Consider the following 13,685-nt stretch of genomic DNA (forward strand, 5'->3'; position numbering starts at 1 on the left):
GTTTCCTGTCGATGGTTAGGGCATCAATCGACAGGGTAGAGGATGTGGCCAGGGCATGCCACAGAAGTTTGAGAGATGTTGCCAGTCCCTGACCCTTCAGCTTGTTCAGGGTGGCCCAGAGATCTCTGAGGCTGGGTTCTGTCTGTCTTGTTCCACGATCCACCCCCAGTGCTAGACACATGGTGCTTGCCTTCAGCAATCTGGAGCAAATGCTTATCCATATCTCATCTTAAAGAAATTGAAAGAATTCTTTCAGACTCCAGGATGGGTTTCTTGTCATTCATAAGAAATGGGGTTCATTTATTGAATAGAGCACCTGAGATACATCATCTCAAGAGTTGACCATTACCCTATGAGTGTTTTTCATCCTTATTTTACAAGTTGGGGAGCAGATCCGAGAAGTGAAATGACCTCGTTGCTCCCTGCAAGTATGGTGGGCGGGTCGCAAATACTATCTCCCTGTTTTCATTTGTCTTGCATGCTGGGTGATACTCCATCTCTGCCCTTAGCAATCTGCGGCTGTTGTTCCTAATCTTCAGTTTCGTAAAAAGCTATAGTTTGAAACGTGGAATGGACAAGATAGGAATGGAACATTGGGGGGCATGGAAACTGTGTCCCTGAGTAGTTCAGTCCAACTTTATTTTAGATCTTCAGAAAATAAAGATAATGCTTTTGTGCTTGGCAGACAGTAGCCTCCAGGCAGTGAGAATTGCACAGTGAAACAAACAACAAGGGAAGCCTAGATTAAGCTGTGGGAAGACCCAAGCGGAGTCGATTTAACATATTTTCCATATGTAGATGCTGCTTGAGTGCAGAAACAGAGCATTGCAGAGGAGAGGCGGGGAGCATATCTGCTAAGAGCGATGCTCTTTAGCCCACTTGCCGCTAGGAGCCAGCCCCTCCCTTGTGACACCCATGAATTGCCGCGCATTCCACGGCACCCCGCTAACCAGAAGCTTCTGCCTGGGGCAAACTTACTCTGAATTTTCCCTACCAAATATAGACTAATATCAAACAATGTTGCAAATTCTTACTTACTCCCAAATTGGACAGTTGCAAAGTCCAGAGTTCTGTCAACATTCCGTGTTGTAGTAATATGAGAATTGAGGGTGGTTAAGTGAAGCTGAATACCGGGCGTTTTTCTTTTTAAGAACCTCCGCGGTTTCTGAGTACAGTTCAGTGCACTCTCTTCTCATCCATCCCTCTGGTGCCACACCTGCCTGACTCTGTGGCTCTGTCTGCGGTGCTGGCCTTTGCCGTTTTCTCTGTCACCTCCCACAGTCCACAAGCCGAAAGCCCCCAGTTGGCGCTGGGGTTACCGGGTGCGGCGTGTCTGTAAAGGGCTCAGCATCTTGGCCAGATTCTCATGTGTGTTTGTCTCAGCTGGGCTTCTGCTAAAAATACCGATTCTGTTTTGATTGATCTGGAATGGGCCAGGATTCTGCATTTTCAACAAGGGGGTGCCAATGCTGCCGGCTGTGGACCCCACTTGGAGCAGTGTGGTCCCACAGCTCTGCCGGAGCACATCTTTCTCTGGGAAACCGGCATGAAGCCCGCGAGGCTTCCATTGTGTATATTTTCTTCATAAATGCTGTGCACACTGTTGATCTTGCTAACAGCTCTGGTCTGACCCCCTCTCCTTCTAGGACTGCCTCAAAGCCTGCCAGGAGCAGATTGAGGTGGTGCTGCTCAACAGCCTGCAGCAGTTCCGTCAGGACCAGGGGGACGGGTCCAAGTCGGAGGATGAACTGGACCAGGCCAGCACCCCTACGGACGTGCGGGATATTGACCTGTGAGGACGAAGTCGGGCCGAATGGGAGAGATGCGTTCACATCTGCTCTCTCCTTCTCTCTGGTTGTGTTTTGTTCTTTATGTTTTAGGATGAAACTTTAAAAGCAACAACAAAAAAAATTCTGCCCCCACCTAGATCATATTGAAAGATCTTTTAGAAGTGAGAGAAAAAGGTCCTATAAAAACGGAATAACTAAAAGCATTTGGTGCCTATTTGAAGTACAACAGAAGGGAATCCCTTGTATATGCGAACAGTTATTGTTTGATTATGTTAAAAGTAATAGTAAAATGCTTACAGAAAAACCTGCAGAGTAGCTAGATAAAATGTATGCCTGCAAATATGGGAACAAATTAGAGGAGGCTTTTTTTTTTTTCATGTTATGAACTAGCATGTACACACCCCTTGTAGGATAATTTCAAGGAACTTGCGTATGCCATTTATGGCATGATTAGATTGCAAAGCAATGAACTCAAGAAAGAATTAGAAATAAGGGACACGATGGGGAGGGAGTACAAAACAATCTCTCAACCTGATTGAACCATTTTGGATGTAGAAGCACCTTTGTTCTCGACCACCTGTTGGTTACTAAGTCCGGAGCATAGCTGAATCTCTAGTTATGATCTCTTGCTGTCTACAGTAGCTGCTACCTAAAAGAGATGTTTTATTTTGCCAGTTGGACACAGGTGATTGGATTCTGGGTTTCATGTGCTTGTGACATCTTGCTTCTTCTTCCAAACATGGTTCATTGCAGACACCACCATATTTTTATCAAAAGGGGCAATCTCGCTTTGGGCCATAACCAAAACTCATATGAAATGGAGGCAGATGGAGACCAAGGGTGGGATCTGGAATGGAATATTTTCTCTTCATGTATTCAAGAGGGTAATGTGACCTTGGCATCCTTTATTAAAAAACTGATTTTTGGTGCTGATTGGCATGTCTGGTCCACAGTTTAGCATTGTTATAAACCATTCCATTCGAAAAGCACTTTGAAAACTTGTTCCCGAGGGAGAGATGGGATGGTTTATGCAAGTCATGCTGAATAGACTCCTCCCTGCTTCTCCCGTGCTCCTCCCTGCCTGCCCCAAGTCGGGGGACTATTCACTTCTGGTATCTGACATTCTCTGGTACACAGTTCTGGTATCCCTACCGGGACTCAAGAGACATCCCTTTCCACCGACATTCCCATCACAACATTCCTCCAAAAAGCCTACAAACAAAGATCTGTTACCATTTTGGTGGCAAAGAAGGATCTTAATTCCCACCTATATGCTTCTCCTCTGGACATGGAAAGAAAAGTTACTGCTGGTGCAGACAGACAGCTGAATATCAGAGTGTGGCATTTTGTTCCCTTTTCCGTTTTTTCGTTAATTTCATTGCAAAGTTGTATTCAGCGTACTTGAATTTTTTTCCTCTCCACTTCTTAGAGGCATTCAGTTAGCGAAGAGGTTGGAGCAACAACTTTTTTTTTTTTTTGCACAATTATAATTGACAGGTAATGAAGCTATTAAAATATTTGCCTTTTTAAGTTAGAAAGAAAAAATCAGAACAGGGCTGCTTTGAAGAATTATTTTATACACAGATTCTGCCTTGTTTCGTAGTATGAGGGTTGAAGATGGAGAAAAATCTAAGGGTCTCTTATTTTTCAGTTTATTGTGTTCAGTTTTTTATGATTATTTTTTTTTTTGCGCTGCTAAGAAGCTAAGATCATTCATCCTTATTCACATTAACAGTACCTAGCTGTAATGTTTCACAGAGTGTGCTGCTATTTTATAAACATTTTTATAATATATTATTTTACTGCTTAAATTCCAAGTCCTGAAGTAGGTGGTCAAGATAGGAGTTCTTCGTACTGGAAAAGCCCTTCCATAGTTTTTCTTCTGGTAGCGTATTCATGGTTTTTTTGTTTTTGTTTTGTTTTTTGTTTTTTCCTTTTGGTTTTCTCTCTCTCTCTCTCTCTTATCACATTCTTCAAAGACAGAGCATTCTTTACCTCAGGTTTACTGGACAAAATCAATAGCTACAAAAGAAAATGATTCACATTTTTGTTTTCATAATACCTCACAACCGCATAGTTTCTGCTTGGGAGCCGTTAGTGCGGGGAAAGGAGAAGTCGGCGAGGAGGCTGAAAGCCCCTCTCAGGTGGAGGGTGGGGTGGATTTGGCCCTTGGGTCTGACACCCAGGGACCTTTTCAGTCATGAAGGTCATTAGGCTTCCATTTTGACTCCGGTATCCCCATCATGATGGAAAAAATACAATTGAACCAAGGGATTTCCCCTCCCCCCATCCCCCAGGGCAGATGTTCAGCACAAACATTTATGCAGTGAACTAGGAAGTCATAATTTGCACTTAGGGACCAGGTATCAGGAGACAGATTGAAAAGAATTCCAGCAGGCTATTTGGAGATCCTCCTCTGTGGCCCTTTCTTTAAAGCAGGACTTTCATCTGCTTATCTCTCTTTCCCCTTCCCTGACATGGCTATCCCCAGTTTAGGATCATCTCAGAGGCTTTTCTAGGTCTGAATCTGTGGGCACATGAATCTGCCGCACACGGGATCACAAGGGTGCCTCCTCCCACCTGTCTCGCACCGCGGCCGGCCAGCCCCTCTGCTAAGTGGCACTTGGTGGTTTTCAGGTTTTAAATTGCATTGAATTGGCATGATGGGGAAAACAGGGCAGATGAGTATTGGAGTGGGAGCGGGAGGGAGGTGAAGAGGCTGCATCTCTGCAGAGATGCCATTCCGATGAGTCAGTCTCTCTTGAAGTATGTTTGGAAGGGTTCAGGATTTGGTGAGTTAGCACAACCCTAAAATTCTAGGGAGTTTCTGGTAGGACAGTGGGTGGTGAATTCTGAAGTTTTGGAGAGGAAAGCTGAGCAGCCAGTGTTTTGTCAAGAGCTCACTTTGCATAGGACGCTCTTTCAGGCCCTTGAGGAGTAACAGGGAATGGAAGGAGGTGTGGTCCCTAAGTCCTTGGGAGTCTTGGAGCCTAACGAAAGCAAGGTACAAAGTCACTTAATGGTGACTGTCCCTAAGCTCAAACAGAACCGGACGAATAAGGAAGGGAACAGGCCTACAGGCTCTCCCTGCAGTCTGCAACTTCCCAGTTTTCCTGGAGCCCTGGGTGCCACCGGGGCCTTCTGATCTTTTTCTCCTTCTGGTCCTCGGGGCCTGGTGTGATGGGAGGTGTGGTGTTGCTGATGGGAAGGTGCTAGGTTGTTTGGCTTTTCTGCCTACTCCCTCCTTAAACAAAAGAAGGAAGCTTGGATTTGTTAAAGTAGCTGATGCCCTCCCCTTAGATCTTGGTTTCCTTGGTAGGAGTTTTCGTGAGAGGGAGTTCAGCCCTCCGCCACAGATTTTTTTCTCTTTCTCACCTCCCACAAATGGGGTTCCAGACCTATTCTGGTCTTTTTTCTACTCTGTTGTCTTTCTCTCTGTTCTTCCTCCTCTCTGTGTTTTTGGTTTTTGGTTTTTTGGGTCATTGTTGTTAACTGTTTTTCTCCATCAGTGGGGGCTAAATTGTTCCCCTAAGCCTGCCAAATTTTATTCCTTCCCCTATTTTGGCCAAATCCCAGGGGGGAAAGTCCTAGTATGCCAAAAATATATGCTAAGCATAATTCAATTCCATGCAGGTTCCTACCAGCCAAGAAGCCTGCAGGTGGGAGCAGGGGATAGGTCCCTCCTTAGAATGTCTTCCCGTGTTGACAGGAGGGCTCCTCAGAGAAGGGGGCTTGTCTCAGAGGAGGCTTTATTCTGGAACTGTCCCAGAACCCCACTGAAGAGCTCACCACGTCTCAACAGCAAGATCCCCTTTGGTCTCCGTGCTCTGTACGGGAGACTCTTGGTCTGCTGCTTTTCCCAGGCAGCCCAGGGCCAGAAGCAGCCCTTTGCCGGCAGGATGGGCTTCTCTTCAGAGGGGGTTGTAGCTTTCCTGTGGTCTGGCACCCTCCGGGCCTTTCCACACTGCCCCGGGGGAGCTCTAGCATGGAGGTGAAGAGCATGAGGCAGGATTGGGTGACTTGCTCACAAGAGGGCGGGGGAAGTTTCTCTCCATGGGCCACAGGGGCAGGGCTGGGAGAAGAAAGAGACTTGCACCTTATATCATGTAAATAATGATTTTCTAGTTCAAGAAGATAATATTGGTAGTGTGGGAATGGGAGGTAGGAACGGGGAGGAAGTCTGAGTAAGCCAGTTGGCTTCTAAGCCAAAAGGATTCCTCTTTGTTTATCTTTGAGACAGTCCAACCCTGAGAATAGCTTTAAAAGGGAAATTAGTGCTGAGACAGTAAAGTCCCCTTAAGCCAACAAACCGTAGCTATAGAATGAGCGCAGGCTTCTAGCGGTGTGGGCTCCGAGCAGTTTCGAAGAGCCACTCATGCTGTCGCCCATTTGTACAAAATAGGGCAGGAAGATTCAGGAGGATGTTTATGACTTTCTCATACCACGTGGCTTTTCATGATTCTGGATTCTAAACAACCCAGAACAGTGTTTTCAGCCAGAGCTATTCTCCTACATTTGTGTCTCTCTGCTTTTAGACTTGGCTGGACTATCAGACCCGATTCTTGGCTCAGGTTTCAAGAAGCCATCAGCAAATGTACACATGCACGCTTGTCGCTGCAATGTTTATTCCTTTGCCTGCAGCCTACTTTGGGGAAAAAAAGTGCCTTACTGACTGTAGCCATTGCAGTATCCAGTGTATTTTGACAGGTGCCTGTCCTTAAAAAAAAAAAAAAAAAAATTTTCATTTTTTTTTTTTGATTGGTTTTTGTTTCGTACTGTTGGCCAACTCTTAAGTCCCCAGCAAATCACTGGGCCATTGGATTTTTTCCATTATGTTCATTACCCTTGTACCATGTACCTCAGATCTCTTTCTCTCTCAGTTACAGTTTCTCGTCTTGGACTTCTTTTATTATTATTATAATTTTTTTTTTTTTGCTTTAAAATGAGTGTGATGCCATATCGAGTCAATGTTATTCTCTCACAATGTACTCTATAAGAGGTGTGGGTGTTTATTTGGTCGGGATGCTAGCAAGTGCTAAAGTAGCATGATCAGTATAAACAAAAGGCTTTTGGAAATGTGGAAAAAATGTTTTACTGGTTATGATGGTGACATGGTATAGTCAGCCGCCTTTTAAGAGGTCCTGTCTGTTCAGTGTTAAGTGATTTTAAAAAATAATGGCCTGTTATTCTGACCAGCTTAAAGATGGATTTGCAAATGGTTTTGGATGCAATTAGGTTATGCTATTTGGACAATAAACTCACCTTGACCTAAATCCTCTGGCCACTTTGACTTATTTATAGACCAGCAGCCCTCAGAATAGAACGTGTCCTTCTTATGTCAGAACACTGTTGGTAACAAGTGGTAGTGGCATAAAACACAAATCCTAACCTGAGAGGCACTCGACGTGTGTATCTGTGTATCTACAGTACACATAGTTGATGGCTTTTTTCTCCCTTTTGGGTCCCATGGGGAGCCGTCTCATAAACTAGATGATTCAGCCCAACTTCCTGAGGTGGGCAAGTCCCTGCTATGGCGACTGGGCTTCGTTCCTGGGCCAGCTATTCACTCTTGTTGTGAGCATCTTCTGCCTTGGGAGGTGCTAGAGGCCCTGGGTGCCATCTCCAGACGGGGGGTCTCTGGAGAACTCCACCTCTGTAGGTGTCTTGGCTCCAGTCTGCCGCTCCTCGCAGCTCCCCCCTGATTCCCGACCCGGTCTATAACTCTCCTGTGAGGACTGGGCCATAAGTACCCTTGGGGGAGGGGTGGTGAGGTAGAGCCTAGGAAGCAGGTGGGAGAGTGCACACTTAAATGAATTGGCAGGCCTTGGTCCTGGCTGCTCCTCAGACCAGCCTCCTTCACAAAAGCAATGGGTAATGCAAAGGGCAATGGCGTCATAGCCATTTTGATGTTGCTATAAACACTTGTGCTCTCTGTAGTTCCCTGTTTCTCTCAAAGCCACTGGAGGCTGTTTCCCAGTTTAATTCTGTCCTGAGCTGCAACGGGAAGATTAATACTGGTCATTGGGAAAATCCACATATTCTGAACTAACTCCCCTTAACAGGATTTCTAATCTTACAAGGACCCTAGAAATTTCCCTTTGTCTCCATCCCCCACTGACAGTCACCATTCTTGGAGACAAGCAGGGATAGCTTTTTTCCTTGGGTCTCTGCCTAGTGAAGTCTGCGAGGCCTCTTGGGAGTTTCCAAGGGCCCCGGTTGCCTCTCTTAACCATCCCTGGAATTCTCTTCTGCACGACCTGTTGTACAGCCGGGTCCCTGCCCCCCCTCCCCCAACTGTTTGCCCTGCAGAATCGGTGCCTATCTGTTACTAACACTACAACACCACTCCTTCTTCCAAATGCCATCCAGGAACACCTCGGGCTTCTCCCATTCAGAACTGCAGATGTTTAGGGGTGGGAAGGGAGCAGATCCTCCATTCCATACAGCTGGCTAGTGATACTCTTCCAGAGCCGTCTACACTTGGAAAATCTCAAACCTGAGACAAAAGTGCCCTTTTCTGGAAGTGGAAGTTAGCGATGGAGTGAAGAACTAGAAATCCCAGGTCTTTTGTGCTTAGGGCCTACTTTTGTATTTCTACATAGCTTTCCAAAGATCTAGAACTGTTATGCAATACACAGATGTAACACCAAAATAAAATGTTACAGTTGGCTTCGTGATACTCTCAACACACTGCCATGAAGCGAGTATTCAAAACCGAATATCGTACCAGATTTTTTTCTCCCCTGCTCTCATAGCAATAACGGCACCAAAAGTGCTGGTGACTGTGGATGTGAAGGTTCAGCCTATCAGAGCTGAGCATCCACAGCCAGCACCCTTGTGTGCAGGGCCTATGCTGAACCTTCAAGGAAAAGCCCAGAAGACAAAACCTGCACCCCGTGGTTAAGGAGCTTTCACTAGCGGAAACAAAACACAAAGCCTACAAGATTGCATGGAGCTCTGACAGCAAATGCAATGCCTATGGAGTAAATTGATACCAAAGGTGGGAGGGGACACTTTCTGAGGAGACAGTGGACAGGTTTCCTCAAGTAAATGTGTTTTAGGAAAATCCTTTTGGTAAGGTGCAGCACAGTTTAGAAACTCTATGGTAGAAACAGTTTGACCTTTTCCAAAAATAAAGGGATGGGAAGTGAATGCATAATGCAAATTAAAAAGGAAGGGAAAATATTCAAATAGCTTGAAGAACACATATGATATAATGAATCTGAAATGCCGTAAACACAGACCTTATCCTCACGAGACAGGATGAACTCAGCCACAAACACTAATTTTGGATTCCCACCTACCTAATATCTCTTAGGCTCAAATAACTAAGGCTGGCACTTTCGAGATGATGACTGGTGGCTTCCACGCTCTGGGCTCTGGGGGCCTACCCCGCACGGAAGAGGGGCGGAGTCTATCAGCTCTGACCGGAAGCTCAGTCAAGCAGCACTGGGTGGCACGAGAAGACAGCAAGACAGCTCGGCTGTCCCCTCCGACCCCACCTCATTTTCCCACTGGAGCCTTGAGTTTCTGCTTTATCTGAAACATGGCTTGCATTTCATTCATGGTGATTTGCTTTGGCTCTGGCTTTTACTTGTCACCGCCAGCCTTAAACTACCCCTCTGGCCTTCCTAGGAGTCAACATGGAGGACTAAACCTGCGGTGCTTCCTGGGAAGTCCACCAGGTGGCGCCAACACCACAGACAGGAACAACTTCCCAAAAGACCTTTTTGCAGCCCGGTGTAGGATGACTGCCCAGAAGGAACTCCGCTCTCTGGCCACCAGAGGGACCAGCAGTTTCCTCACCCGCTTCTCTCTGTTACTACTACATTCTGACTCCATCTGGGAGAAGCTGGTGCGATTCATGACTTCTGATTCTGCTCAGGGATTGGCAAACTGGTGGCCTGCAGAGACATTTAATATTTAGTTGGACTCCCACCAGGATTTAAATTGCCTTGGACTTACTTGCCAATGTAAGATGAGAGCTTTCACATAAAAGTCGGGACTTTAACTACTCTTGGAAAATCCACGTCCTGGCAACAACCAGCCTGAGGGGCAGTCGGGACTGCAGCTGAGGATGGTCTGACCCCTTCTCTGTCCCCTAGCACCCACTGAACCTGATTCACTCCTTGATGCCACCTGCATCACCTAGTGCATGTCACCTGCTGCATTTGCAGCTCGGCTGCAAAAATGTGTCTGCCTTACCTGTCTGCTATGAGGTAGGACTCCTGTACGCCTCAGGTGGAGCAGAAGAGGCCTGTGATTCTCGCTCCACTTTTCTGCCCCAAATAAAGACGTCTGCTCCTCATGAGGCTTCATAATCCCCTTTCTCTCTTTAGGGGTTTTAGTTATCAGATACCTGGCGGCTGAGCCAGGTTTTTGAAGTTCCTTCGAGACCCCAGTGCTCAGTCCACACTGAGGTCTGCAGGTGGGCCAGGGGACAAGGTTCAAGATCGGCTTTCTCTCTGTTTTTTTGTAGCCACTTTTTGTTCTTTGCGCCTCGGTGACCCCAAGAGAAGATGCACCTGTAAGATTTTGAGATCTGTTGAAAAAGTACAAATCCCGTGGCAGTTTCAGTGATCCCGTCTATCAAAATGACACGCAGGGCTCCTGAGTGCTGCTCATTCCTCCGATAGACTGTCTAGGGCTGGTCAGATGCCAGGCATTCTGCACCAAACACCTCATTCAACAAGTGTTTCTTCAGCACCTGATTTTCCAGGAACTACGATGTCCCTGCCCTGCTTGATCTCAGTGGCTAATAGCAGAAACAGACAAGTCACGGGGCGCCTGCCACTGAGTGTGGTGGCAAAGAGCACAGTCCTCTCGTGGGCTGCCTGCGCTGGAATCCGCGTCGGTCCACCCACTAGCTTTGTGGCCTTGGGCATGTCAGTTCTCCCCTCAGTGAGCCAGTTCCTTCATCTGCGAAATGGGGTGGAATAATAGGAGTACCTCCTGAGTTCATTCGTTTGAGCACTTCCACGTGCCTGGCACACAGCCAGAGCGGGATGAATGGTAGCAGTCCTCAGGCGAACGTGGCATGTGAGACAGGCACCTAATTCAGTCTTTTTTTAAAATTAATGTCACCAACAGGTACCAATTATTTAGCTACTCAACCCAGCGAACTTGGGCACTGAGATAAGGGAGACGTTATAGATCATTAGCAGCTAAGTGCATTTTGGGCTTTTATTTATTTTTATTTTTTTAAACTTTAAATCATATTTTTTATTTTACATTTTTTAATTTTATTATGTTATGTTAATCACCGTACATTACATCATTAGTTTTTGATGTAGTGTTCCATGATTCATTGTTTGTGTATAACACCCAGTGCTCCACGCAGAACGTGCCCTCTTTAATACCCATCACCAGGCTAACCCATCCCCCCACCCTCCTCCCCTCTAGAACCCTCAGTTTGTTTCTCAGAGTCCATCGTCTCTATGGGTTTGTCCCCCCTCCGATTCCCCCCCCCTTCATTTTTCCCTTCCTACTATCTTCTTTTTTTTTTTTAACATATAATGTATTATTTGTTTCGGAGGTACAAGTCTGTGATTCAACAGTCTTACACAATTCACAGCACTCACCATAGCACGTACCCTCCGCAATTTCTATCGCCCAGCCACCCCCTCCCACCCCCACCACTTCAGCAACACTCAGTTTGTTTCCTGAGATTAAGAATTCCTCCTATCAGTGAGGTCATATGATACATGTCCTTCTCTGATGGACTTATTTCGCTCAGCATAATACCCTTCAGTTCCATCCACGTCCCCACAAATGGCAAGATCTCATTCCTTTTGATGGCTGCATAATATTCCATTGTATATATATACCACCTCTTCTTTATCCACTCATCTGTTGATGGACATCTTGGCTCTTTCCATAGTTTGGCTATTGTGGACATTGCTGCTATAAACATTGGGGTGCATATACCCCTTTGGATCACTACATTTGTATTTTTGGGGTAAATACCCAGTAGTGCAATTGCTGGGTCATAGGGCAGCTCTATTTTCAACTGTTTGAGGAACCTCCATACTGTTTTCCAGAGGGGTTGCACCAGCTTGCCTTCCCACCAAAAGTGTAGGAGGGTTCCCCTTTCTCCACATCCCCGCCAACATCTGTCGTTTCCTGACTTGTTCATTTTAACCATTCTGACGGGTGTGAGGTGGTATCTCATTGAGCTTTTGATTTGGATTTCCCTGATGCCGAGCGATGTTGAGCACTTTTTCATGTGTCTGTTGGCCATTTGGATGTCTTCTTTGGAAAAATGTCTGTTCACGTCTTCTGCCCATTTCTTGATTGGATCATTTGTTCTTTGGGTGTTGAGTTTGATAAGTTCCTTATAGATTTTGGATACCAGCCCTTTATCTGATATGTCTTTTGCAAATATCTTCTCCCATTCTGTCGGTGGTCTTTTGGTTTTGTGGACTGTTTCTTTTGCTGTGCAAAAGCTTTTTATCTTGATGAGGTCCCAATAGTTCATTTTTGCCCTTGCTTCCCTTATCTTTGGCGATGTGTCTAGGAAGAAGTTGCTGCGGCTGAGGTCGAAGAGGTTGCTGCCTGTGTTCTCCTTCAGGATGTTGATGGACTCCTGTCTCACATTGAGGTCTTTCAACCATTTTGAGTCTATTTGTGTGTGTGGTGTAAGGAAATGGTCCAGTTTCATTCTTCTGCATGTGGCTGTCCTATTTTACCAACACCATTTGTTGAAGAGACTGTCTTTTTTCCACTGGACATTCTTTCCTGCTTTGTCAAAGATGAGTTGACCATAGAGTTGAGGGTCCATTTCTGGGCTCTCTATTCTGTTCCATTGATCTATGTGTCTGTTTTTGTGCCAGTACCATACTGTCCTAATGATGACACCTTTGTAATAGAGCTGGATGTCTGGAATTGTGATGCCGCCAGCTTTGCTTTGCTTTTTCAACATTCCTCTGGCTATTTGGGGTCTTTTCTGATTCCATAAAAATTTTAAGATTATTTGTTCCATTTCTTTGAAAAAAGTGGATGGTATTTTGATAGAGATTGCACTGAATGTGTAGATTGCTCTAGGTAGCATTGACATCTTCACAATGTTTGTTCTTCCAATCCATGAGCATGGAACACTTTTCCATTTCTTTGTATCTTCCTCAATTTCTTTCGTGAGTGTTCTATAGTTTTCTGAGTACAGATCCTTTTCCTCTTTGGCTAGATTTATTCCTAAGTATCTTATGGTTTGGGGTGCAATTGTAAATGGGATCGACTCCTTAATTTCTCTTTCTTTGGTCTTGTTCTTGGTGTATAAGAATGCCACTGATTTCTGTTCATTGATTTTATATCCTGCCACTTTACTGAATTCCTGTATGAGTTCCAGCAGTTTTGGGGTGGTGTTTTTTCGGTTTTCCACATACAGTATCATATCATCTGCCGAGACTGAGAGTTTGACTTCTTCTTTGCCGATTTGGATGCCTTTGATTTCTTTTTGTTGTCTGATTGCTGTGGCTAGGACTCCTAATACTATGTTGAATAGCAGTGGTGATAGTGGACATCCCTGCCGCGTTCCTGACCTTAGGGGGAAAGCTCTCAGTTTTTCTCCATTGAGAATGATAATCGCTGTGGGTTTTTCATAGATGACTTTTATGATATTGAGGTATGTACCCTCTATCCCTATACTCTGAAGAGTTTTGATCAAGAAAGGATGCTGTACTTTGTCAAATGCTTTTTCTGCATCTATTGAGAGGATCATGTGGTTCTTGTTCTTTCTTTTATTGATGTATCACAATGATTGATTTGCGGATGTTGAACCAACCTTGTAGCCCAGGGATAAATCCCACTTGGTCGTGGTGAATAATCCTTTTAATGTACTGTTGGATCCTATTGGCTAGTATTTTGGTGAGAATTTTTGCATCCATGTTCATCAAGGAT

General features: G+C 45.3%; 1 protein-coding gene and 1 long non-coding RNA gene across 2 annotated transcripts in view; one reads left to right on the forward strand and one right to left on the reverse strand.

Moving 5' to 3' along the window:
• The window catches only part of CCND2 (cyclin D2), a 29,843-nt gene extending 22,780 nt beyond the window's left edge, over positions 1 to 7,063 (forward strand). Inside the window, exon 5 of the mRNA XM_025851734.2 lies at positions 1,647 to 7,063. Within this exon, the coding sequence (XP_025707519.1) occupies positions 1,647 to 1,796 (150 nt within the window). The 3' untranslated portion in view covers positions 1,797 to 7,063. The remainder of the gene's footprint in view (positions 1 to 1,646) is intronic.
• LOC141371495 (uncharacterized) overlaps positions 1 to 13,685 on the reverse strand; it is a 36,937-nt gene that overhangs the window by 897 nt on the left and 22,355 nt on the right. The gene's annotated exons all lie outside the window — the stretch shown is intronic.

This window comes from Callorhinus ursinus, unplaced genomic scaffold, assembly GCF_003265705.2.
Source record: "Callorhinus ursinus isolate GAN/ISIS: 27379988/994484 unplaced genomic scaffold, GSC_fseal_2.0 scaffold74, whole genome shotgun sequence".
Classification (NCBI taxonomy): domain Eukaryota; kingdom Metazoa; phylum Chordata; class Mammalia; order Carnivora; family Otariidae; genus Callorhinus; species Callorhinus ursinus.